This window comes from Postia placenta (assembly GCF_002117355.1).
Source record: "Postia placenta MAD-698-R-SB12 unplaced genomic scaffold POSPLAscaffold_19, whole genome shotgun sequence".
Taxonomy (NCBI): Eukaryota; Fungi; Basidiomycota; class Agaricomycetes; order Polyporales; family Adustoporiaceae; genus Rhodonia; species Rhodonia placenta.
In genome coordinates, this window is record NW_020169850.1 from 809,131 (window position 1) to 830,573 (window position 21,443).

Consider the following 21,443-nt stretch of genomic DNA (forward strand, 5'->3'; position numbering starts at 1 on the left):
TGGGCTGACAGCAGCGTCGCCGTCCCGCGGTGTCCGCGTTGCAGGTCCATCGGTCGATCCTGATGAAGGACAAATCGGCATTCGAGACGATGTTCCAGCTGACCAACGAGGCGGATTCAGCGAGTTCTGACAGCGGGCTGGGCACGCCGGAGGGAGACGGGGACCACAATCCGATACGTCTGCAAGGCGACACGGCAGAGGACTTCAGGGCGTTACTGTGGGCGTTGTATGCTCTGTGGGTGCCCTCCTTACGCGCGCCGCGCGCTGCTGACGGCCTGCAGGCCCCACGAGCTCATGCTGGCGACATCGCCAGAAGCAAACTCGACCCAGCTGGTCGGCCTCGCGCGCATGTCGCACAAGTACCAGTTCCGGTCGATCGAGATGTGGGTGCTCACAGCCCTGCACGGATACTACTCGCGGCCTGGCGCGTTCGAAAACATACCCTGCACGGTCCTGCCCTCGCTCTCGCACTCGTCGCCCGCTGCGAATGACCCGCCGTCGCTCGTGCAGATCACCGAGCTCGCTGCGCTGTGCGAACGCCAAGACCTGCTGGACCTCGCCGTTGCGAGGTGGAAGCGGCAAATTGGCTTGGGCAAGGATCTCGCGCTTGCGATCGAGATCGGCGAGCGGCTGAGCCTGCGGCCCATCCTGGGCCTAGCGTACCATGCGATGATGCTCAAAGGCAAGGCACACTGGGAAGCCGAGTCACTATCGCGGGAACAGCGCGTGCGGCTGCTGAATGGGTATTACGCGCTCACGAAGATGTGGGAGGTTCTGCCCTCTCAGCCGCCGATACTGGCGCACAGCGGCCGTTGCCCGGGCAATCAGCGGTGCACCAAGGCGTTCGGGCAGCTGTGGAAGTACGTGGTGGACATGGCAGGCATGCACCCCGGCTTGCAGAAGGAGGACGTGCTGAATAAGTTCAACATGATGGAGGGCTACGTGAAGGCGTTGGTCGCAGAGCGCGAGGGGCAAGCGCCGGGCGAGCAGGACGGTATTCCCAACTGCCGAGAGAGTGCGGTGCTGGTTACGGCACACAAGGTACGGGAGTTTAGGGATACATTGACGGATTACTTCTCGGACGATTTCTGAGCCCGATGTGCTTGGAGCTGGCCTTGTTTTCGTTTGATTCTGGATTTTGGTGCTCATGCTATCCTCATAATGCTGCCGTGTTACTGCTGTCACTTATTGCTGTATCGTACAGTGTATTATATGCATTTCAACCTCGCTGAACGTTTAAGTTTTGGGTTCGACGCGGCTCATTGCTCGGATCAAAATCAAAACGCGATCGAGAGTGCGGGGGTCACGCGTTGTCACGCACGCGTGACCCGAGTTGAAGTTCGACTCGAGCCCGCTCAGCTGCTACGCCCTTCCTTGGCTTGGCCAACTGCTGCAACCGCAGTCCTCTGCTTTCCCCCTTCTCAAGTCCGCGCGACGACATAGGCGTTGCTTATCGACTCCTCTTTCTGGGACGCTCATTCGCAGTACTTCTGGGTTCAAATTTAGTGGTCTTCGCTGCCTGCGACCGACGTTCACGATCTCATTCGCCCACTCTAGCTGAGCCGACATTAAAACCTTTTCGTCCGGGCTCTTTGGGCTTGCTTTTATTCTGCTGCTACGTGTACATAACATCCAGGACTACGCGACCAACCTGCACATGCGGCATGCCCGCAGCACCGCTCCGCATCGACACCTCGCTGAATGCGCTAGCCGGCCCCTCGTCTGCGCGAGCTAAGTCTGGGTCCCTCACTCCAGCGTCCGCCTTTAGCTCGAGATCTAGGAGCGCTTCATCTGCGTCTGCGTCGTCTTCCGTGTCTCGGACGATCCACCCCCAGCCTTCCGCACCCAGCAGCACGCGCTCGGCTGCCGATTCACAGACACCGAATGACTCGCCGTCAGACGAGAATGCGCCACGGTCACAGTTCGTGCTCGCGATGCACGACTTCGAGCCGCAAGCGCAGAACGTGGCATGCCTGCCGTTCAACGCGGGTCAGATCATCACGGTGCTGAACCGAGATCCGAGCGGGTGGTGGGACGGCGAGCTGGACGGGCGGCGCGGGTGGTTCCCGAGCAACTACGTGACAGCTGATGCGGGCATGTTGACGGAGGAGGACCTACCTCGGCTCACGGTGAGCATCTGCATTCGGCGCGGGCATACCGTTCTTCTTTATTGATACTGCACAGCGCGCGTGCCGCGGACACGCACATTCGATGTCGTCCGCATCCGCCGCCTCATGGGCGACGCCTGCCGGCTCGCCTACGACGCGGTCTCGCTCGTTTTCTCGAACCGATCACCGACCATTACCCGCGGACAGCGACGGCACGGCCGTGGATCCATACTGCCCACCTCTGATGATCCCCCTCCTTCATGGCCTTTCGCTTCTGCAAAATGCCGCCAAGCTGAACCGAATAACGCATTTCCAACCCTCGACTGCGTACATCATTTCGTGTGTGCGTGCTATTCTGGCCGACGTCGGATGTCTACAGCGCGAGGCACCGAACCTCAAGCGACACGGCATTCTTGGCCAGGAACGCAAGCGCATATTGTCGGACCTCGCGTCGCTCGTGTCACAGGCGAAGAAAGCGTCAGCGCCCGAGATCATTGAGGACGATGAGCTTCGGGAGGTAGAGGTGGAGACCATGGTGCGACTGGGAGGACAACTATTCGCCCATGTCAGAGGTTTCCTGGCGCTCATCGTGCAGTGCGGAATCAACATACCTATACAAGGCGGGCAACCGCCGGGAACGACGGTCGGCAAACTGCATGGACGTTGGGGGAGCTCTGATGGGACGGCCGTTCAGTCGGATGATAGCAGCGGCGTGAGCGAGTTCGGCCAACGGTGGGGACCATCCGAGAAGATGGCGAAAATGACGAATGGCGTAGAGCGGCGGTCGTCTACACGAAAAGGGGACACGCATTCGGTCCTTAGCACCCCCTTACGCGCGAGGAGCATGGGTGATCTGAAGACGCCAAAGCAGGCGATCAGTGAGGTAGACATTGCCAAGATGCCTCTGGTAGCGCACCATAAGTCCCTCGCGGTGAAAGGTGCCGGCTATAGCACGTTCAGCCCGCGGACACGGAAACTGGTGGATGGTACGATCGCGAGGCACAAGGCTAGCCATCAGTCTGTTAGTAGCCAATCGTCCTCGTCATCCTTTTCGTCTGCCAATTCTATCACGACGCCTGCTACACCAGCATTTCCTTCCGGACCGTCGACAGCTACGGAGGTCGTGGAGGCCCTACGATACACGCACGACAATTACCTGTCGACCATTGCCGCTTTTATCGGACATGCACACTCGCATTCGCGCACGTCACATGCGTCCAGTACGGGACATATGTATGACCTCGTGCGGGAAGTCGTGGACATGGTCTGCAGGCTGCTCACGATCGTGGAGGCAGTGCTGAAGCACCCTGAGATCCCCGCACCACGCACCGAACGCCTCAAGGCAGCCAAAGAGGGTTTGTACAATGCGACAAGCAAGTTGGCAGACTCGGTTCGCCTGCTCACAATGCCGCCATCACCAGACGTCTCCGAGGAAGAAGAGAAGATCACTCTTCTGCGGTGCGCGACGAATGCCCTCAAAGCAGGATCTGACTGCGTGAGCGCGGTGAAGAAGTGTCTGCAGCGGCCCACAGGCGAGCGTCCGTTCGTCATCCAGCTCCCATCCCCGGGCGAGATTGGGCTACCGACGTCACCTGGAAAGTTTTCAAACCATGTCAATACTCACGTCCGCGCTGCAAGCAAATCCTCCAGCATGCACGCGTTGCGGGATCTCTATGCTTCGCAAGGTATGGATGCTGAGGAAGAGGACCTTACTATCCAAGCACAAACAGACTCTTCGGTCGACGTTACTGTGCGTGTGGACAGATCATCTGGAGAGCTTAAACCTAGTGCACAAGCCATCTTGCCAAATCCATGGCAGCCACCGGAGACGCCAACCGAGAGCATCGCGGAGAGTACACTGTCAAGTGCTTCGTTTGAAAGCAAAGCATTACCGCCGCTCCGCATCATCAACGAAGGGATTCCGTCAGACCTCCCCTCTCCTGTATCGCTCGCCCCGACAGACGACGACAGGACGACATGGGAGGGTAGCAGCCAGAAGCGCGCGCACTCACCGATGTCATTTGAGGAGAAGCTGGTTAACGGTGACCTCCCCCCTGTGCCTGAGGAAGTACACAGGACTATTCCGGTGGCTTGGACGCTGTCTCATGACCACGCAGCCGACGATGTCGCCTACAACAGCGACGGTCAGCTCGTCGGCGCAACGTTGTCGGCGCTGGTCGAACGAATGACACCACACGATTCCCTCGTGGAACCCGCGTTTGCTGCAGTGTTCTTCCTGACCTTCCGGCTATTCGTTTCGCCGGCGCAACTCGTCGACGCTATCATTGCGCGCTACAACCTGTCGCCTCCGCCGGATTTGTCAGAGGCAGACGTCTACATCTGGAAGCAGCGCAAGGGCCTACCTGTCCGACTGCGAGTGTCGAACTTCGTCAAGGCGTGGCTAGAGACCTATTGGCGCCCATCTCTCGACAACGTCGTGCTAGATGCGTTGCTCGACTTCACTCGCGATGCTCTGGCCACCATGTTCCCTAGTCCTTCCCAGCGGATCTTGGAGCTCATCAGCCAGTGGCGGTCGGCCAGCGAGTCTGGATTGAGTCTGAGGTCCGAGCGTGTACGGGATGCTGGCGTTCCTCTTAATCCCCCTGCTGTCTCACCATCGGAAGTTCCTCGGCCTGTTATGACGAAGAACCTGCTGAATGCCCTGAGAAGCAAGAACTTCGGCTCTGTCTCCGTCACGGACTTCGACAGTCTCGAGCTGGCGAGGCAGTTGACAACAATGGAGTGCCACTTGTACTGTGCGATTAAGGCCGAAGAGATTCTGGAGACAGGACAAGAGGGTGCGCTATCGCCTGTGAACGTGAAGGCAGTGTCCTCCTTGAGTACGGCCATCACCGGGTTCGTGGCGGAGAGTATCCTGAACGAGCTCGATACCAAGAAGAGGACAGCATTAGTCAAGTTCTTCATCAAAGTAGCAGACGTGAGCAAGACAAATTATCAAACAATGTTCAGAACTGACAGTTGGGATTTAAGCGCTGTGCGACACTGAATAATTTCAGCACTCCACGTTCAATCTTGGCTGCCCTGGATTCGTCGACCATTGCACGACTGCACCAGACGTGGGCGGTATGTTATACGCGATTTAGCACTTTTGTGCGTCGGCCTCACATGCGTGTACTTGCAGGGATTGCCGCAAAAGAATAAGCTACAGCTGGAGTCTCTGCGCAAGCTAGCGGACCATGCTCGTAATTATCATGAGTATCGTTCGCGGCTCCGGAATACCGCGCCGCCGGCTGTCCCATTCCTTGGTAAGCCAGGAAATACGACGCCTAGATGTATTTGTCTAATGGGCGCTTCATCAGGCCTTTACCTCACCGATGTCACTTTCTGTCGTGAGGGGAACCCGTCATACCGTGCATCGCCGAAGTCGCCCGACAAGAAACTGATCAACTTCAACAAGTATCACAAGCTAGCGCGCATCGTGCAAGGTGAGTGAAGTGGTGTTCGAGGCACTTGACATGAATTGACTCCGTGCAGATATGCAGCGCTTCCAAGTTCCTTACAACCTTAAAGCGATCCCAGAAGTTCAAGAATTCTTGAAGGATGCGCTGGAGAAGTCCAGACATCGCGGCGATCTACAGGACCTCTACCGTCGGAGTCTCCTGGTGGAGCCGAAACAACCGGCGGACGTGCCCCCCACCAGCGACGTACGACAACTGTTCAACTGGACAAACCGTTCACATTCACATGCATCCACGTCGACTTCCGCGTCATAATCTTTTTCTGTATGCGTTTTGCCTTGCTTTGCCTTCTATTGTCCTCGGACCTCGTTTTGTACACATTCTCTTGCAGGACTATCTGTCTCCATATGTTTTACATTGCATCTCATTCTTATCCTCACCATCATTTACCTGCTGTCTAGCTGTTTGTATACACCATACTGCATGTCTGGAGCATCCTAATGTACCGTCTACACCTTATTGTTATTCATCTTTCGCCTTCTCAATCTAGTATTCCTGTTGTGTCCCATCAGCGACCATGGCTGTATTTCGTGACGTAGAATCCAATGCCACTCTTGTCCCGCTTTCGCAGGTTCTCCTCTCGGTGGTTGAAGTGAAGCGGGGGATACGTCTCCTCGTGAGAATCTGGACCGAAGTCGAGTACAAACGGACGTGATTGTGTCGCTCCGAAAAGGCGAGAGCTCTCGAGGATGATGGAGTACACAGGTGAGGAGTCGTTTCCAGGGCCATGGACACTCCATCCACCCTTGGCATTGCGTACATCCCACAACGCCACAACGCTATGGCGCGCCGTCCCAGCAGCGATATGACTTGACGACCCGCCTCCACATGCGACGCAGTAATTCGGCTCGAACGTCCACGGGTCATACATCGCCAGCACAGGCGTGAGCGCCCCAGGCCCATTTGGATAGCTCGTCTTGCGAGCGTCTGCGCGCAGGTCGTGGACGCGGACAAGTCCGTCGTACCACCCAGATACGATTATCTGGTTGGAGGCGCCCCACGGGAAGGACGGCGGCGCACCGCAGACACCGTAGACAGCAGAGGGTTTCCGGGGCTCCTCAGTTGAGCCGGAGCTGAGGGTGACGGAAGGGATCTCAGACAGCCCGGACGGCTGGATGTCGTGTACGACGAGCGGGGATGACGATGATAGACCGAATGCGGCGTAACCTGGGGTTCCCTGCGCTGACACATAGGCAGCCCAACCTCGGGTCTTCAGGTCGACAAGCTGTGGAGGCTCGGATGGTGCAGAGAGGTCGAGGAAGGCTGCTGTGCCCCCTGCAGAAAGTGCGAGGAGGTACCTGTCCGCTGTGGATATGCTCTCGACGATGTCATCGCCGTAATACTGGCATCGATCGCGTGTAGCTAGGTCTAGGGAGACCCTCTCCTGCCCTGGTTCGCTGAACGGCAACTGGATGCATTCCAGAGCACCGTCGTGGTAGCCGATGTACAAGGTACGATCGAGACCACCATCAGGGACAGTGACCATGCTAGTGATATCCCGACGAGCCTGAAGTCGGTCGGTCGTAGTGAAAGAGCCCTCAAACTGGATACCTGGTGTATTACCAGGCTTCACAGCCGTGAAGGCATACGAATAGATCGTGTTGCCGGCGCCGACGAACAGTCTGGAGGCATTCGACGCTAACAGCGGCTGAAGTTTGCCTGACCATTTGCGCGATAGAGGCCGCGCAATACAGTCATGGTGGGCCCAATGGTGGTCCGTAAGAGTGTGGTACCTAGAAGCATATAGTCAAGATCTTGCCCGGATCAGAGGGTGCACCCCTTGGTGATATCTATGATGACAAAACGGACTGACCGGACTATTGAGTATGCGTCCCATACTGCGAATGACTTCTGCAGACTCCACGACAACGGCCAAGACGTGCAGCGCACATGAATAGACCACCCGTACTCCTTCACCTTGGATTTGCACAATCAGATACAGCTCGCGAAAGATGGTGCGACCCGACTCACCAAGGAATGTAGAACTTTGCTCGTCTGAGCTAGGGCGGCTATGTCCTGAGCAGACAGGTACTTCACAATTATGAGTATGATATCGCTGGGTATGTCGGCAAAGCGCATGATCATATCGAGTTTGTTTTCTATAGTCTGAGTTTACTGTTCGCCTGCTTCCTTGCGATCACTGAGTCATGAAGTGGTGTGAGAGGGTGAAGTGCTGGGTACAGCCCACTCTGGGATAAGCCAGTTGCTTATGAGGTCGTGCTCGCCGCTTATATTACGTAAGTATGTGCGCCGTTCATGACACGCGTGCTATAGCCGACCACGGAATGCTACACGGCCCAGACGCGTCCGCCCTCCTCTTCCACACACAGTCACGTCCCCAAAAGCCCACTCGGCCGTCCGTTGCAGAGGCAGGTCATGCGAAGAGATGTTCGGATCCTGCTCGTAGGTGACGGTGAGTAACCGCGTCTAGCATCCGTCTCGTGCTTCGCACGTCTCATCTCACGTCTCGCAGAGGCCGTCGGGAAGAGCACGATCGTCACTTCCTTGATCAAGGAGTCTTTCGTCGCCCATGTATGTCCGCGAGTGCTGGTGGATATGCGCAGTGACCAACCCGCGCTGAAATTAGGTCCAACACATCGTCCCTGAAGTCACCATACCGCCAGAGGTTACGCCCGAGAATGTTACTACATATATAGTCGATTCAGGCAGTGAGTGTACCTCCTTGGCAGCGTTAGCTGGTCCCGACCTCATTGCTCATCTCAGGTGGTCCGCAGGACCGGCCGCACCTCGAGTCCGAGATACGCAAGGCTCATGTCATTTGCGTTGTATATGCAATCGACAACCCCAACTCGTTCGATCGAATACCCACATATTGGCTGCCTTCCTTCCGGCAACTCGGCGTCAACGTATGGCATGTCTCTGGACTTTACTCGTAACTAGTCTAATTGACTTGCACAGGTCCCTGTAATTCTTGTCGGTAACAAGATAGACTTGCGTGGCGGCGAAGTTACCAATGAGGCCCTAGAGGAAGAAATTGTCCCCATTATGAATGAGTTCAAGGTTTGTCGCAATCATCTGGTTATCTCAAGGCATGCGACCAACGTTAACAGGACTGGCTTAGGAAGTCGAGACATGCGTAGAGTGTTCTGCGAAGTTGCCCTTGAACGTGTCGGAAGTATTCTATTTTGCGCAAAAAGCTGTCTTGCATCCCACCGCGCCATTATACGATTCAAGAGACCATGTTGGTACGCTGTCTGGGTCTGGCGGATTGCTGTTGAACGCATGTTTGTCAATAGGTGCTCAAGAAGGAGTGCGTGGCGGCCTTGAGGCGGATATTCAAGTTATGCGACGCAAACAAGGACGGCATTCTCGATGCTGCTGAGCTCAATGAATTTCAGGTGTGTTCATAAGCGTATACTGCCGCCGGGCGTGAAGCATTTGACACCAGCCGTCCGATAGCGGAAATGCTTCGATGCTCCACTACAGGCTCAGGAACTAGAGGGTATCAAGGAGATGGTCCGCGCGCATGCCGAAGGGGGCGTTCGAGACGGCGGTCTCACAGAAGCTGGATTTTTGTATCTCCACACAATCTTCATACAACGTGGTCGTCTGGAGACAACCTGGACTGTCCTTCGAAAGTTCGGCTATGCGGAGGACCTGCGCCTAACGGAGAGTTTTCTGTATCCGAAGTGAGTCTTGCTCTTTCGGTGCCTTTCATATGAACACCGACATGAGGTTCCAGGTTCGATGTTGCGTATGACTGCTCAGTCGAGTTGAGTCCCAAGGGCTACCAGTTCTTCACAGACATCTTCGAAACCTTTGACAAGGTCGGTCCGAGTCCCGAGCATTAAGCTGCCAGTAAATGTTTATGCATTATACAGGATCAAGATGGTGCTCTCAGAACTGAAGAGCTTGAAGACCTGTTCAGTACGTCACCAGGTAACCCATGGGCAAGCCAACGGTTTCCGGATACGACCGTCTCGAGCGATACTGGTGCCGTCACACTGCAAGGCTGGCTTGCGCAGTGGAGGTGGGTTTCCATTCTGCTCTTCGGCCCGGGTTTATTCACTCATATGATTCAGTATGACAACGCTCCTGGAATACAAGACGACACTTGCACATCTTGCATATTTAGGCTATCCGGAGGAGCCGCGTACGGGTGCGTTGCATATAACGCGGCCGCGCAAGATGGATCGTCGAAAGGGTAAGGTGACACGAAACGTGTTCCTTTGCTACGTTTGCGGCGCAGCGGGTTCAGGGAAAACGTCGCTATTGCGTGCGTTTGCGGACAAGGCTTTCAGCGAAGTATACGAGCCGACCAAGAAAATGAACTCTGTCGTCAACTCTGTAGATATCCAGGGCTCGGAGAAATACCTCGTTGTGAGTCAGATTCTGGCGAACATATTTGTGTCTTTTTTGACATCGGATGTGCAGCTTCAAGAGTTCGGATCAAAGTATGAGGCGGAAACATTGCGAAATCCCAAGAAGACAGAGCTGGCTGATGTTATCGTCAATGTCTACGACTCAAGTGACACGAATTCCTTCTCGTACATTAGCAATCTGAGGGTGAGTGGCGAGAAGCGTCCTTCCGAACCCCTTTCTCATGATGATTCAGCAACAATATAATCTGGACCACATACCCACTCTATTCGTCGCAACAAAATCGGACCTCGACCTCGCTCAACAGGTAAGGTGCTGGCCGCATTTTCCGCCATCACTAAATGATCACGTACAGAGACACGAGGTGCAACCCGACGTGTACTGCCGGAGACTGGGCCTGCAGGTTCCTGTCGCCGTCAGCGTGAAGACGGGCCAAACCGCAGACGTGTTTCACGCCATCTGCAGCATTGCGATGAACCCGTGCGTGCTATAGCCCCTTGCAGGTCGCCTCGTGTTGACTGAGCACCCCCATACAGGTCCTCTGCCATTCCAGGAGGATCCGATCGCGCAATGACGGCAGCGGCGCGATTCCGGATGTACGTCACAGTGTGCACGATAATAGGGGGGGCTGCGACGGGTGCTATATTTGTGTATCGGACATTTGTGCGACCTGGGGGCACGACGTTCAGCGGACTGGGGGCGCAGTGGGTCGGTTGGCTCCTGGGCAGGAGAGAGCTCTAGCTGTGCAGTACTACTTATCTATCGTATTCTATCATCCAGCTATTAGTGCAGTGAGATCGTCGATTGAGGCGAGGTTGGAGGTGGGAAGTAGGGATCCTCGCTGAGAACGTCGAAAGGGGAAGGAATGATGGATCCGGTTCTGTGGACGGACGCACGGCGGGGGCGTGGCGTCAGCAGGCGCATGTATAAGGGCGGCAAATGACATACACTTGAAAACAGCCTACAATAGCTTTCTGCCAATACATCTTGACTCTGAACAACGACCACCATCGATTACACGTCCTCAAGGCCTCAATCACGCTGTGTTTTTGAGTGCTTTACAAGCCACATCGCAAATCTATCCCAAGATCCATCCCCGCTACTAGTAATCTTGACTCACTTTCACGACTTCACGCAGCTTTCACAATGGATGAAGACATGGAGTTCGACACAGTGTCCTCGGGCTACGCTCAACAGGCAGATCTCCCTCAGCAATACCAAGCACACATGAACGGCGGGCACCCACAAGACGGGCGCAAAATGCTGTACGGTTCTCCCTCTTCTCTTTCTCATGCTGACTTTTGAGCATCTCACGAACTGCGTCCGCTCGCTTGCAGGGATCTTGTCTTTGTGCAGGACTGCACAGGTAGCCAGGGCAGCTACATTTCCTCGGCGACAAAGAACATCGAGGAGATCTGCAACCACATTTACGAATCCGGCAGGCTGCAGAGTCGCGAGGATCTGCGCATCGGTCTCGTTGCGTACCGCGACCATCCACCTCAGGACCACACGTATATCACGAAGAACTTCGGATTCTCGTCAGATATCTCGGAGGTGCACAAGCACCTGTCGAGCCTTTATGCGTCGGGTGGCGGCGATGGTCCGGAGGCGGTCACTGCAGCACTGGCAGAGGCCGTGGCCATGGACTGGCGGCAGACCGCTAGCAAGATGGTTGTGCTCATTGCCGATGCTCCGCCTCATGGCATAGGAGAATACGGGGACGGTGTGTTCTTTGTTTGATTTACCTCCTGATGTCTCATGGCAGGTGCAGGCTTCGATGAGGGCTCGCCTGACGGTAACGACCCATTACAGCTGGCAAGGCTGATGGCCAGCCGCGGTATCACCTTGGTAAGGTTGGATGCTCTTGAACCCGTGTGGCATCCCTCACTGTCAATAGTTCTTTGTTGCTTGCGAGCCGGCCTTGAGTGGCTACTCTGTATGTGCTCTCTCTCTTTGTCAATTAACCTTTCTAACGTCATGTGTAGTTCGCAACAGACTTCTTTCAGGCTATGACCAATATTACGTCCGGCCTAATGCTGCCCTTGACAACTGCGGATCTCCTGACGCACGCCATCGTCGGCAGCGTGCTCGAAAACCTCGACATGGAACGATTAGTCCGCGAGGTCGGCGCGGCTGTATCCCAACGGATTCTGGGCAACAACGAGAGCGTCGACGATGTTGCCCGGGAGCTCCATGAACGCCTGCTGCTCCGGAATGAAAGCACTAAGAAGGTCGTCATCGAGAGCATCTACCGCGAGTCCGAGGAGGCCAAGCACAATGTTAGCGTCTACATGCAGGCACCTAGCCTGAATGAAGCACGACCGCTCTTGAAGAGGGTGGGTTACGTTTCAACCGTGTTTTGTTCTTCTTTGACATCCTTCCAGGTTCCAGGAACAAGATTTACGGACAAATATCTACATGCGCGCATGACCTCTTCGAGGAGTTCCTACGCCTACTCTCCTTACCTCCCTGCACGGCCTGGTACGTCTAGTACGTCGTCAAGCAGCGTCAAGTCGTCGTCGCCGACGTTTTCGTCGGGCTCGCCACCGCGAAAGGTGGTGACGGACTTTGCGGCGTTTGGTGCGCCGAAGAATGCAAGTGTGTTCGGCACCGCGGTTGCGTCGACGCCGTTCTCGCTTGCGGGCGGGAAGGCGGCGTTCGGCGGCATTCGCGGGAATGGACGCGGGGCAGCATTCGATGACGACGATGACGAGGAGGAGGATGATGGGCGGCAACGCGTTGAGCTGCGTGAGGACTCGATCACGCTCGATCAGGTTCGTACCTGCCCTTTCTGTATAAGAGTCGATGCTGATGATGTTCTTCGTGACAGGCGCGGCGGATTGCTATGCAGAGCGCGTGGAGGAGTGCCCGGGTATAAAGCTTGAAGCGCCATATCCTTCGTCTATACGTCCCGGTGACAAACTCTTTCGATGGCTGGTTTTGGTTCCCGCTCGTAATACCATCGTTTGCTTCTCGTTCTGCAGCTTGGATTCCCAGTCTCATGATGACCCATAATCTGAGCTGTCGTTAGCAGAGCTTGTATGTATAAGTTTGCATTCGTGAATACCAACATGTACCAAATACAACCCGTGTAGATACACAGACAAGAATGTGCAATGCAATGAGGATACCCGCAGCGGTCATGATGGACTCTTCCGCCGTTTCTTCGATTTCTCCTTGCGTGGCTGGTCATCCTCCGAGGCTTTCTCCCTCTTGCGCTTCGTATGACGTGCTGCCTCTGTCGGCTGTTTGGAAGGTGGGTCCGAAGTGGCCTTCAGCGAGTCCTGACTTGTACCCCTTTCTTGAGACGTTTGTTGGGCGTCCTCCTCGAATTGTTGTTCCTGTGTCTTCTTGAGCTCCTTGAGCCTACGGTGTTCCTCCTTCCGAGCACGCCTTTCGGCTTTCCGCGCCCGCCGTTCTGCTTTCTGGATCCGCCTCTCCTCCTTCAGACGCCTCTTCTCTGTTTTCTCATCCTGCGCCTCGCTATCCCGCGCTGGTGTGACAGTCTCTGCATCGGCCCCGCAGCTGGCCCCTGCCTGCTTCTGTTCCCGTTCCCGTCGTTTCCTCTCTGCCTTGTCCTCTTTGGATTCCGTACCCACCGCTTCGAGCGGTACGGGAGAGGACTCGCGTTTTCGCTTCTTCTTCTCTTTCTTCTCCTTAGTCTCCCCCGCTGCCGCAGATGGTTCGGCATACTTGCTTCTAATTTCCGTGTCTACTTGCGTTTCTGCCTGTAGCGCGACGTCGTCGTCGAAGCCAATGATAGGACCGCGGAAGAAGCTGGCATAGAGCACTCGTCGTGCGGCCTCCTGTTTCGCAGCGGCCATCACGCTGAGGCGCGGGGTGCTGCTACCGCTCGCGGCGGAGCTTGGCGTGACTGTCCCCGACAGAGCAGAGGTGCCTGTCTTGGGCCGACGGTTTGAGATGATGCCTGTCTTTGTGCGCTGCAGCTCAGCGACTAGTTCTGGGGTATCTGCGCTGTCCTTTGCAACGTTCAGACAAAAGTAAGGGGATCGGCGAACGCACTCACGGAGTCGGAGTCGTCATTGTGCAGCTTTACCTGGATGTTGATAGCAGCGGCCTCAAACACACTGAGAGTTCGTGGTCAAAGCATGTATTTAGGAAATGGTGTATGAATACTCACTGGTCCCAGAAGGGAAAGGCCTCATCGCGGTCTTTGCCTACACCTGAGAGCGTCTTCTTTTGCGCAACGGTGACAGGCCGTGCTATTGCCCCATGCCGGAGGCCTGAACCCTTTCCCGACCATCCCTGCTTGACGAGGTACGCATGGCCGTCAATTGGCATAGCGGTCGACGGAATTCAGAGTGAAATGTCGAGAGGAACGCTGCCACAGCCAAAAATGATCTGGCACGAGCCCCGATCAGATCAAATCTCACGCAAACCAAGGTGTTGCCAAATTCACTCAAGCATTTTGCCTCCGTCCTGACCATGCCCTCTGCAGTCCCCAAGCCCACCCTCTTTCCTGCACAGACACCAGAGACTTTGCTGGCTTTCCAGTTCTCCTCCTGGTACCCTCGGTTCTCGAGTCTCAGCATCAAGTCCACTGTCATCCGCCCCCTCAGTCAGGAGTTCCGCGAATACCTCGACTCGGACGGCGTCTTCGTTCCGGAAGGCGCGGAAGGAGTGTCAGTCGTTCCCGGAATCTTGTACGTCCTTCAAATTGATCTGATGCTATGTACAGGCCAGCTGAAAGCACGCTTTCGGACGACGAAGACTCCGGCGCAGACTCCGATGAAGACGACCAGGACCGACGCCGCTATGCGTTCCCGGAACTAGATGCCAAGATCAGGGATTCTGTAGCAAAGTATGGTGCCGTCTTCCCCAAGCTAAACTTCTCGTCCCCTCGAGTAAGTCACCCGCTGTAGGACGACGCAATATCTCATGCTAGTTTAGGACGCTGCATGGATTTTACCGGCGTCTTCACCCCTCAAGTGCATGTCCCCAGCGGATGTGTATCTCTTACTCAAATCGTCAGACTTTGTTCAGCATGATCTTGACACAGAACGTGTGTTCGACAGCTGCGATCCTAAAGCCATACAGAGCCTTAGCCCAAGCTACGAACTGGAGCTTGTCCTGCGGAAATGGTACCCTGTGGATCGGAGCCGGGAGCTCAGATGTTTTGTCCGCCAGGAAGTGTTGATAGGTTAGTATATGCCCTCTCATAATTGCCGGTTGGGAGTAACAGAGGCGCCTTTTACAGGGATTTCGCACCGCGATCCCAACTATTATGACTTCTGGAACGAAGTCACGACACAAGACAAAGTGATTCAGGCAATGGCAGATTTCTGGGAGGCCAACATCAAAGGCAAATGGCAGGAGACAAATGGCGACTGTGAGCAAACGTCTTCAGCATTCTGGGCTAGTGCCTCGCGGACTGACCTCGTTGCCATTTCTCAGACACCTTCGACGTGCTGCTCACACGCGACCTTACACGAGGGCACATCGTCGATTTCAACCCGTACGCACCGCGCACGGATCCGCTCCTCTTCACATATGAGGAACTGCATGATTACCTGCTCTCGTGCGGGGCAGCCCCGACGCGGCTGCCTATACTGCGCGTTGTGGACTCGCCGAGCCACCCTGCCGCCACGCGCAATGCGCCTGCGCACCAGCATAACATGGTCCCCTTTGAGGCGCTGGCGATGAGTGACGGGCGGAGTGTGGATGAATTTGCAGGGGCGCTGCAGGAGGAGATCCGGAATCTAATGCTAGAGAGAGACAATGCCTGATTTCTGGGGCTGGCTAGGCAATAAGTCTGAAGTATCTGTATCACGCCATCTTTATGTAGCCATAGTATTTCATGAACGCACTACTGTTCCAAGGAGAGGCAACCACTTGACCCTGCCGGTCTGGCAAGGAGCCTGCCAGAGACATGTCACGATGGATAAGTTTGTGATAATAACGGGAAGTACGAGAACAATATTCAGTCGGGGACACAGACACCGGTTTGCAGGGGTATTAGGCGTCAACTTGCACGAGCGCCCATCCTTGTCATCGCTCCGCCACCACCTCGCTTCTTCCTGTGTATCTTTTTGGACCAGGGTGTCGAAAATCGGCGATTTGTCCAGAAATGATGGATTAGGGTTCCCAGAAACACAATTTCGCCCCCGACTTCGATTCTGACATCGTAATGTGGACTGGACACTCATACTTGTGCTATATAGCTTCGCAATATGAACTCTGTTCAAGCACCTTTGTCCCCTGGACCTGTGTGATTTTAGAGGTGGCTGCTTTCTTTGTCTTCTTGTGCACAGCACCAAGCATTTTCACTGCCGTGATATGAGATAGGCAGCTTGGGGTGCTCAGAAAAAGTGGCATTGTCGAGTTTGAGAATGCACTTGTCCGTAGTTATGTGATGTGAACTATATAGATGGCAAAAAAAATCTGATGAAATGTGAGCAAACAAGAGGCACTGTCTGTCGCGACTTAGGGTCAAGCGACAGGGGAAAACCTAAAGCTGGGGGCGTTCGACTTGTCTCACCGAAGCGATGGTGAGCGAGGCTCGAACCTAAGGCTAGGGACAAGATAATATATTAGTTAGGTAAGAAAAAAGGAATACAACTGAAGGCTTACTGACCTAGGGACAAGAGGTCGAAACTGAGGTCCCTAGGGCAGCAGAGGCCGGCTTATATACAGGGGAAGTTTAGGGGAGGCTGTGCGCACTGGTCCATGCACAGCTGGTCCGTGCACAGCATGCTGACGCGGCCCCGGGGGCCGGTGAGTCAGAGAGGCTGTGTCAGCGGAGCCCGAGCTGTGCCGCGCACTGCCGCCCCATCTAATCTAATCGTACAGTAGATAGCGATGTGTCCATATCAGGCATGTAGTACAGAGGTCGTGGGTTCGAGCCCGCGAAAAGGAAAAATTAAAAAACGGCTAGATGCCGTACCAACTCGTGACATTAACCCCCCCTCAACGGCGCATGACCTCATGCGAGGCGCCCTTGCCCATCTCCCACCCAGAGTGGCATCGTGCTTCAGTCAGCGGCGAAGGCATCGGCTGAAAGTTGAGACCACCAAATGTAGTAGCATTGAGGCGACGAGGGGCGTTCGGGTTCTTCCGGTGGAAGTCGGCTATGAGGGCCGGCGCATTGGCAACATTGCGCGCCGGCTCCCATGACGTATGCGAGTCGTCATAACCCTTCCACTTGACGAGGTACTGTAGTTGACGCCGGAAGATCCTTGAATCCTTGATCCGCTCAACCTCGTACTCCTCATCGCCCTCAACCTCGATTGCAGGCGGCTCCTCCGGCTCTCGGCCCGGGATCTCGCTATGCGTGTACTTGCTAAGCAAGGAGACATGGAACACCAGGTGCACCGGCACCGATTTCGGCAGGACTAATTCATAATCCAAGTCTCCGAGCTTTCGCCGCACGGCATATGGTCCGAGGCGTTTGGGACTGAGCTTCTTGCTCGGCTGTTTCAGCCTAAGGTTCCGGGCATCAAGCCAGACCTTGTCCCCCGGCGCAAAGACCGGTGCCTCCTGCACGTGCTTGTCGTAGTACACCTTCATGCGCTCGGCTGACAGCTCCAGTGCAGAGCGCGTATCGTCGCGAATCTCCTTCAAGATCTTGAGCCGATCCGCGGCTGCAGGCATTGCAGACATCGGATTGATCCGCACTTGGATCTCAGGATGGTACCCTTGGTGCAGGAAGAAAGGGGAGTGCCCGGTCGCGGAGTGAACTCAGTTGTTCAGCGCAAACTCCGCGAGCGGCAATTGCTTCGCCCAATCATCCTGCCTGTGGCTTGTGAAAGCACGCAGGTACTGCTCGATCTCCTGATTCCAGCGCTCAGTCTGGCCATCTGTCTGGGGGTGGAACACTGTGGACAGCGCCGGCTCGATCCCTAGTCCCTTGTACACTGCATGGAGGTACTTTGACACGAACTGGGGACCTCGGTCTGATATGACCTTAGCCGGGGCCCCATGATGCTTGAACACATCGCGGATGTACAGGTCTGCCGCACCTTCTGCTGTCAGGGTCTCATGACAGGCCGAGAAGTGGACCTGCTTGGTAAAGCGGTCGGCGGTGACCAGGATCGAGTCGAATCCATCAGACTTTGGCAAGCCAACGATCATATCGGTCGTGATGATCTGCCACGGGCGCTCGGGGATCTTGTTCGGCTTCAGCGGACCCTGGGGCTTGGCTGGGAATGTCTTGGTACGGTTGCACACGTCGCAGGTGCTTACATACTCATTGACGAATTTGGACATCCCAGGCCACCAGTAGTTCCGCGATACGAGCTCAAGGGTTTTGGCACGACTGCCGTGTCCGGCAATCGGCGAGTCGTGGTGGATTTTGACAATGTCCCACCGGAGCTCCGCGTTCTTTGGGACATAGACCATCCCGCGGAACAGCAGAAGCCCTTGCTCGGCATTCCACTCCTCAAAGCCTTTCTGCAGCCTAGGCGGTCCGAGGTTCTGCACCTTTTCAAGTGCCTTAGCCACAACCCGATCCTTATCCGAACACTCCCTGATGCGCTTCAGAAGCGACTGATCAGCCGTCACCGAGGCATGACTGCGTCTAGTGGAGGCGATGCGGAATTTCTCCGGTTTGAGAACCACCTGATCGGTGTTATCGTCCTCATCGCCGATCTGATGATCTGATCGGCGCGACAGGGCATCAGCCTTTCCATTTGACGTTCCAGCCTTATGCGTGATGCGGAAGTCGAAGCGAGCCAAGAACAGCGACCATCGCGCTTGACGACGTGTGAGGTGCTGGGACGTGCACCAGTATTCGAGGTTTTTGTGATCAGTGACGATCTCAAACTGATTGGGCAATCCCTCGAGATAGTGGCGCCAATCTTCCAGTGCTTCAATGATCGCAAGCATCTCCTTGTCGTAGATCTCGTAGTTACGCTGGGCAGGGTCCATAGCATGAGATCGGAAGGCGATAGGATGCCATTTGCCGTCGTCCTGCTTCTGCATCAATACGCCGCCAGTGGCGTAGCCTGAGGCATCAACCTCAATGCGCGTCTCTCGATTTGGGTCATACAGCGCCAAGACCGGAGTCGTGGCAAAGAGCCGCTTGAGCTCATCGAAGGCGTGCTGCTCTTCTTCGCCCCAATGCCATGGGTCGTTCCCTGTGAGTCGGTCGAGTGGTCGCGAGATCTTGGCAAAGTCCTTAATGAAGCGGCGGTAGAAATTGGAAAACCCCCGGAACCTCTGAACGTCTTTTTTGTTCCGGGGTACCGGCCACTCATTAATTCCTTTTAGCTTTGCGGGATCCATCGCTACCTCATCGCCACCGAACACATAGCCGATGTAGTCGACTTTGGGAACATCCCATTCACACTTTTCAGGCTTTAGGAACAGATCGTTGTCCTGCAGGCGGCGGAGGACCTCGTGCGTAACCTTCTCATGCTCCTCTTTGTTGGTAGAGAAGATGAGTATATCGTCTAGGTACACGAGGATCTTGCCGCCGACAATGAGATCGTGGAAGATCTTGTTCATCATCGCCTGGAAAGTCGCGGGGGAGTTGGTGAGGCCAAAGAACATCACCAGGGGTTCGTACAGACCCCGGTTAGTTACAAAGGCTGCCTTCCATTCATCACCGGCTTTGATCCGGACGTTGTTGTATCCCCATCGGACGTCGAACTTCGTGAACAGCATAGCGCCGCGGAGTTTGTCGACCATCTCGGCGATCAGCGGCAAGGGGTAACGATTTTTGACCGTGATCGCGTTCAACCGGCGGTAGTCCTGCACGGGTCGAAGCGTCCCTTCCTTTTTTTTGATGAAGAAGAAGGGGGACGAGATAGGTGACTTCGATTCCCATATGTAACCCTTTGCTAGCTGTTCCTTTAGGAACTTGTCAAGCTCCTCCTGCTCGTTGTTCGACAGGGGATAGACCTTTGAATGAAATGTCGAGTAGCCGGGCATGAGTTCGATTGCATGATCGTACGGCTTCCTTTCGGGTAGCCGTTCTGATGCTTCCTTCGAGAAGACTTTCAGAAACTCGTGGTACTGTTTAGGCACCGACTCCTCGGCGGTCTTAACGACTTTCTTCTTGATCTCCTCCTCAGCGAACAGCTGGGAGTACGTATGCCCGGCTGCGACGAACAGTTGAGGGGCGCCAGGAAGCGTAATACCTTGCTCCCAGGCCTCGATCAAGTCGGCTTCGTTCCACTCGACATCTACCGGATCTTCTTCGGGTTCTAAGTCCGGTAGTACCTTACTCCGGCAGGCACCTATGACCGGCCGTTTGGACTTCGGCGAACGCCTGCGCACCGTGGGCCTGACCCCCGTATCACGCGCAGTTGCTGCTTGCTCCATCCAACCAGTCCTTCTGGCGCTGCACGTTTCAGGGCATCGGGATAACTTTAGGGAGCCTTCCTCCCAGTTGATTTCGGGGTTGTGCTCGCGTAGCCAATCCAACCCAACGATCACATCCTCCGGACGGATGTCCGTGACCGTAAACACCGTCTTTTCGACGTGTTCTCCTATGTGCATCTGTAGTACTGCTACTTCTGAGATGCTTCCGTCCTTATTCAGGGTGCCATCGATATTATAGAGCGGAATGGGCTCCTTCAGCCTCCGCGTCTGCACCTTATTCTCTACGATAAATCGCTTGTTGATAAACTTCGTGGTGGCTCCGCTGTCCACCATAGCGATTACGTCTTTGTGCCGTCTTTTTCCTTGAAGTCGTACTGGAATGTGAAAGTGTTGGGACCCCTGGTCCACTTCATACACCATTGCAGTCGACAATACATCATACTTGTTACATGATACTCGCGGCCCGACACGTGCGGCACGAAGCGCGGACCGGATCAAAAACCCTCCTCCTTCATCGCCCGATAATGCTCGAGCTCCTCGCGCATCGACTTCATCTGTGCTACTAAGTCCGCCAGCTCGGAACTTTCCAATTTCGCTGAGGCGGTGCTTGTACTCGCCGAGGATGAAGCGACAGGGGCGCTTGTCGCAACCTGGGTGGAACCCGAGGCAACCGTAGCCCGCGTGTCGGCGCGTTTTGTGTAAGGCTTGTCCTTACAATTGGGGCACTCGAAGCGTCGGTACCCTTGCTTCCCACAGCCGTAACAATTGCCGGGGAAATTGCCTTTTACGACGGCCGCATTGATGCTGGCCGAAGCTCCGTGTGACTGGGGCGCCCCACCACGTGCCCCGCCGCGTCCTCGACCTCGAGCCGAGAAGAAACTGTTCAACTCAGGCCGATGGGCCCGGCTGATATCGAGGATCTGTTCGACCTCCGTGGCGCGCTTGTCAGCGTCTTCCCACGTGATGAACGTCTCGAGCTCGATTTTGCAGTAGACGCGGGAGGGGATGCCGCTCAGGTACTTGTCGCGTAACTCCAGGTCTCCATACCCAGAGCGGTCCGCCGGACCTTTGAACAGCGCGGAGAACTCCGCAGCGGTGCATTTTTCACGGACAGACTTGTCCGCGCAGAGTTTGGCCAGCTCTACCTGGGCCGCTGCCTCATTGTCGAGGTTGCCGAAGCGGGCTTTGAAAGCCGTGGCAAAGGCCGCCTCACTTGCGAAGGGGGTCGTCA

At 55.5% G+C, this 21,443-nt stretch overlaps 7 protein-coding genes across 7 annotated transcripts; 5 read left to right on the forward strand and 2 right to left on the reverse strand.

Moving 5' to 3' along the window:
• Positions 1-669: 669 nt before the first annotated feature.
• On the forward strand, positions 670-4,164 carry POSPLADRAFT_1104169 (hypothetical protein; the record flags this gene model as incomplete). Its single annotated transcript, XM_024483253.1, has 3 exons — positions 670-1,041; positions 1,836-2,129; positions 2,185-4,164. Coding segments are annotated over 3 exons (2,646 nt in total), but the record flags the coding sequence as incomplete, so codon positions are not given.
• On the forward strand, positions 4,123-5,842 carry POSPLADRAFT_1157732 (hypothetical protein; the record flags this gene model as incomplete). Its single annotated transcript, XM_024487231.1, has 5 exons — positions 4,123-5,046; positions 5,100-5,192; positions 5,251-5,374; positions 5,429-5,554; positions 5,604-5,842. The coding sequence occupies 5 exons, from the start codon at positions 4,123-4,125 to the stop codon at positions 5,840-5,842; spliced, it is 1,506 nt and encodes a 501-aa protein (XP_024334111.1).
• A 253-nt stretch (positions 5,843-6,095) lies between these two features.
• Positions 6,096-7,666, reverse strand: POSPLADRAFT_1157611 (hypothetical protein; the record flags this gene model as incomplete). The annotated part of the gene is made up of 3 exons (XM_024487216.1): positions 6,096-7,320; positions 7,401-7,504; positions 7,559-7,666. The coding sequence occupies 3 exons, from the start codon at positions 7,664-7,666 to the stop codon at positions 6,096-6,098; spliced, it is 1,437 nt and encodes a 478-aa protein (XP_024334112.1).
• Positions 7,667-7,963: 297 nt separating this feature from the next.
• On the forward strand, positions 7,964-10,669 carry POSPLADRAFT_1157457 (hypothetical protein; the record flags this gene model as incomplete). Its single annotated transcript, XM_024487187.1, has 15 exons — positions 7,964-8,000; positions 8,061-8,119; positions 8,175-8,256; positions 8,312-8,454; positions 8,507-8,608; positions 8,670-8,789; positions 8,845-8,946; positions 9,008-9,237; positions 9,291-9,375; positions 9,430-9,578; positions 9,631-9,928; positions 9,983-10,114; positions 10,164-10,235; positions 10,284-10,408; positions 10,465-10,669. The coding sequence occupies 15 exons, from the start codon at positions 7,964-7,966 to the stop codon at positions 10,667-10,669; spliced, it is 1,941 nt and encodes a 646-aa protein (XP_024334113.1).
• Positions 10,670-10,904: 235 nt separating this feature from the next.
• POSPLADRAFT_1041782 (hypothetical protein) lies at positions 10,905-13,064 on the forward strand. The gene is made up of 7 exons (XM_024477975.1): positions 10,905-11,193; positions 11,266-11,651; positions 11,700-11,776; positions 11,826-11,864; positions 11,914-12,264; positions 12,313-12,702; positions 12,759-13,064. The coding sequence occupies exons 1-7, from the start codon at positions 11,075-11,077 to the stop codon at positions 12,804-12,806; spliced, it is 1,410 nt and encodes a 469-aa protein (XP_024334114.1). The 5' UTR covers positions 10,905-11,074; the 3' UTR covers positions 12,807-13,064.
• Positions 13,065-13,117: 53 nt separating this feature from the next.
• Positions 13,118-14,230, reverse strand: POSPLADRAFT_1037131 (hypothetical protein; the record flags this gene model as incomplete). Its single annotated transcript, XM_024477198.1, has 4 exons — positions 13,118-13,173; positions 13,224-13,908; positions 13,956-14,016; positions 14,070-14,230. The coding sequence occupies 4 exons, from the start codon at positions 14,228-14,230 to the stop codon at positions 13,118-13,120; spliced, it is 963 nt and encodes a 320-aa protein (XP_024334115.1).
• A 144-nt stretch (positions 14,231-14,374) lies between these two features.
• Positions 14,375-15,675, forward strand: POSPLADRAFT_1062010 (hypothetical protein; the record flags this gene model as incomplete). Its single annotated transcript, XM_024481467.1, has 5 exons — positions 14,375-14,571; positions 14,628-14,793; positions 14,840-15,089; positions 15,147-15,278; positions 15,344-15,675. The coding sequence occupies 5 exons, from the start codon at positions 14,375-14,377 to the stop codon at positions 15,673-15,675; spliced, it is 1,077 nt and encodes a 358-aa protein (XP_024334116.1).
• Between the last annotated feature and the right edge of the window lie 5,768 nt (positions 15,676-21,443).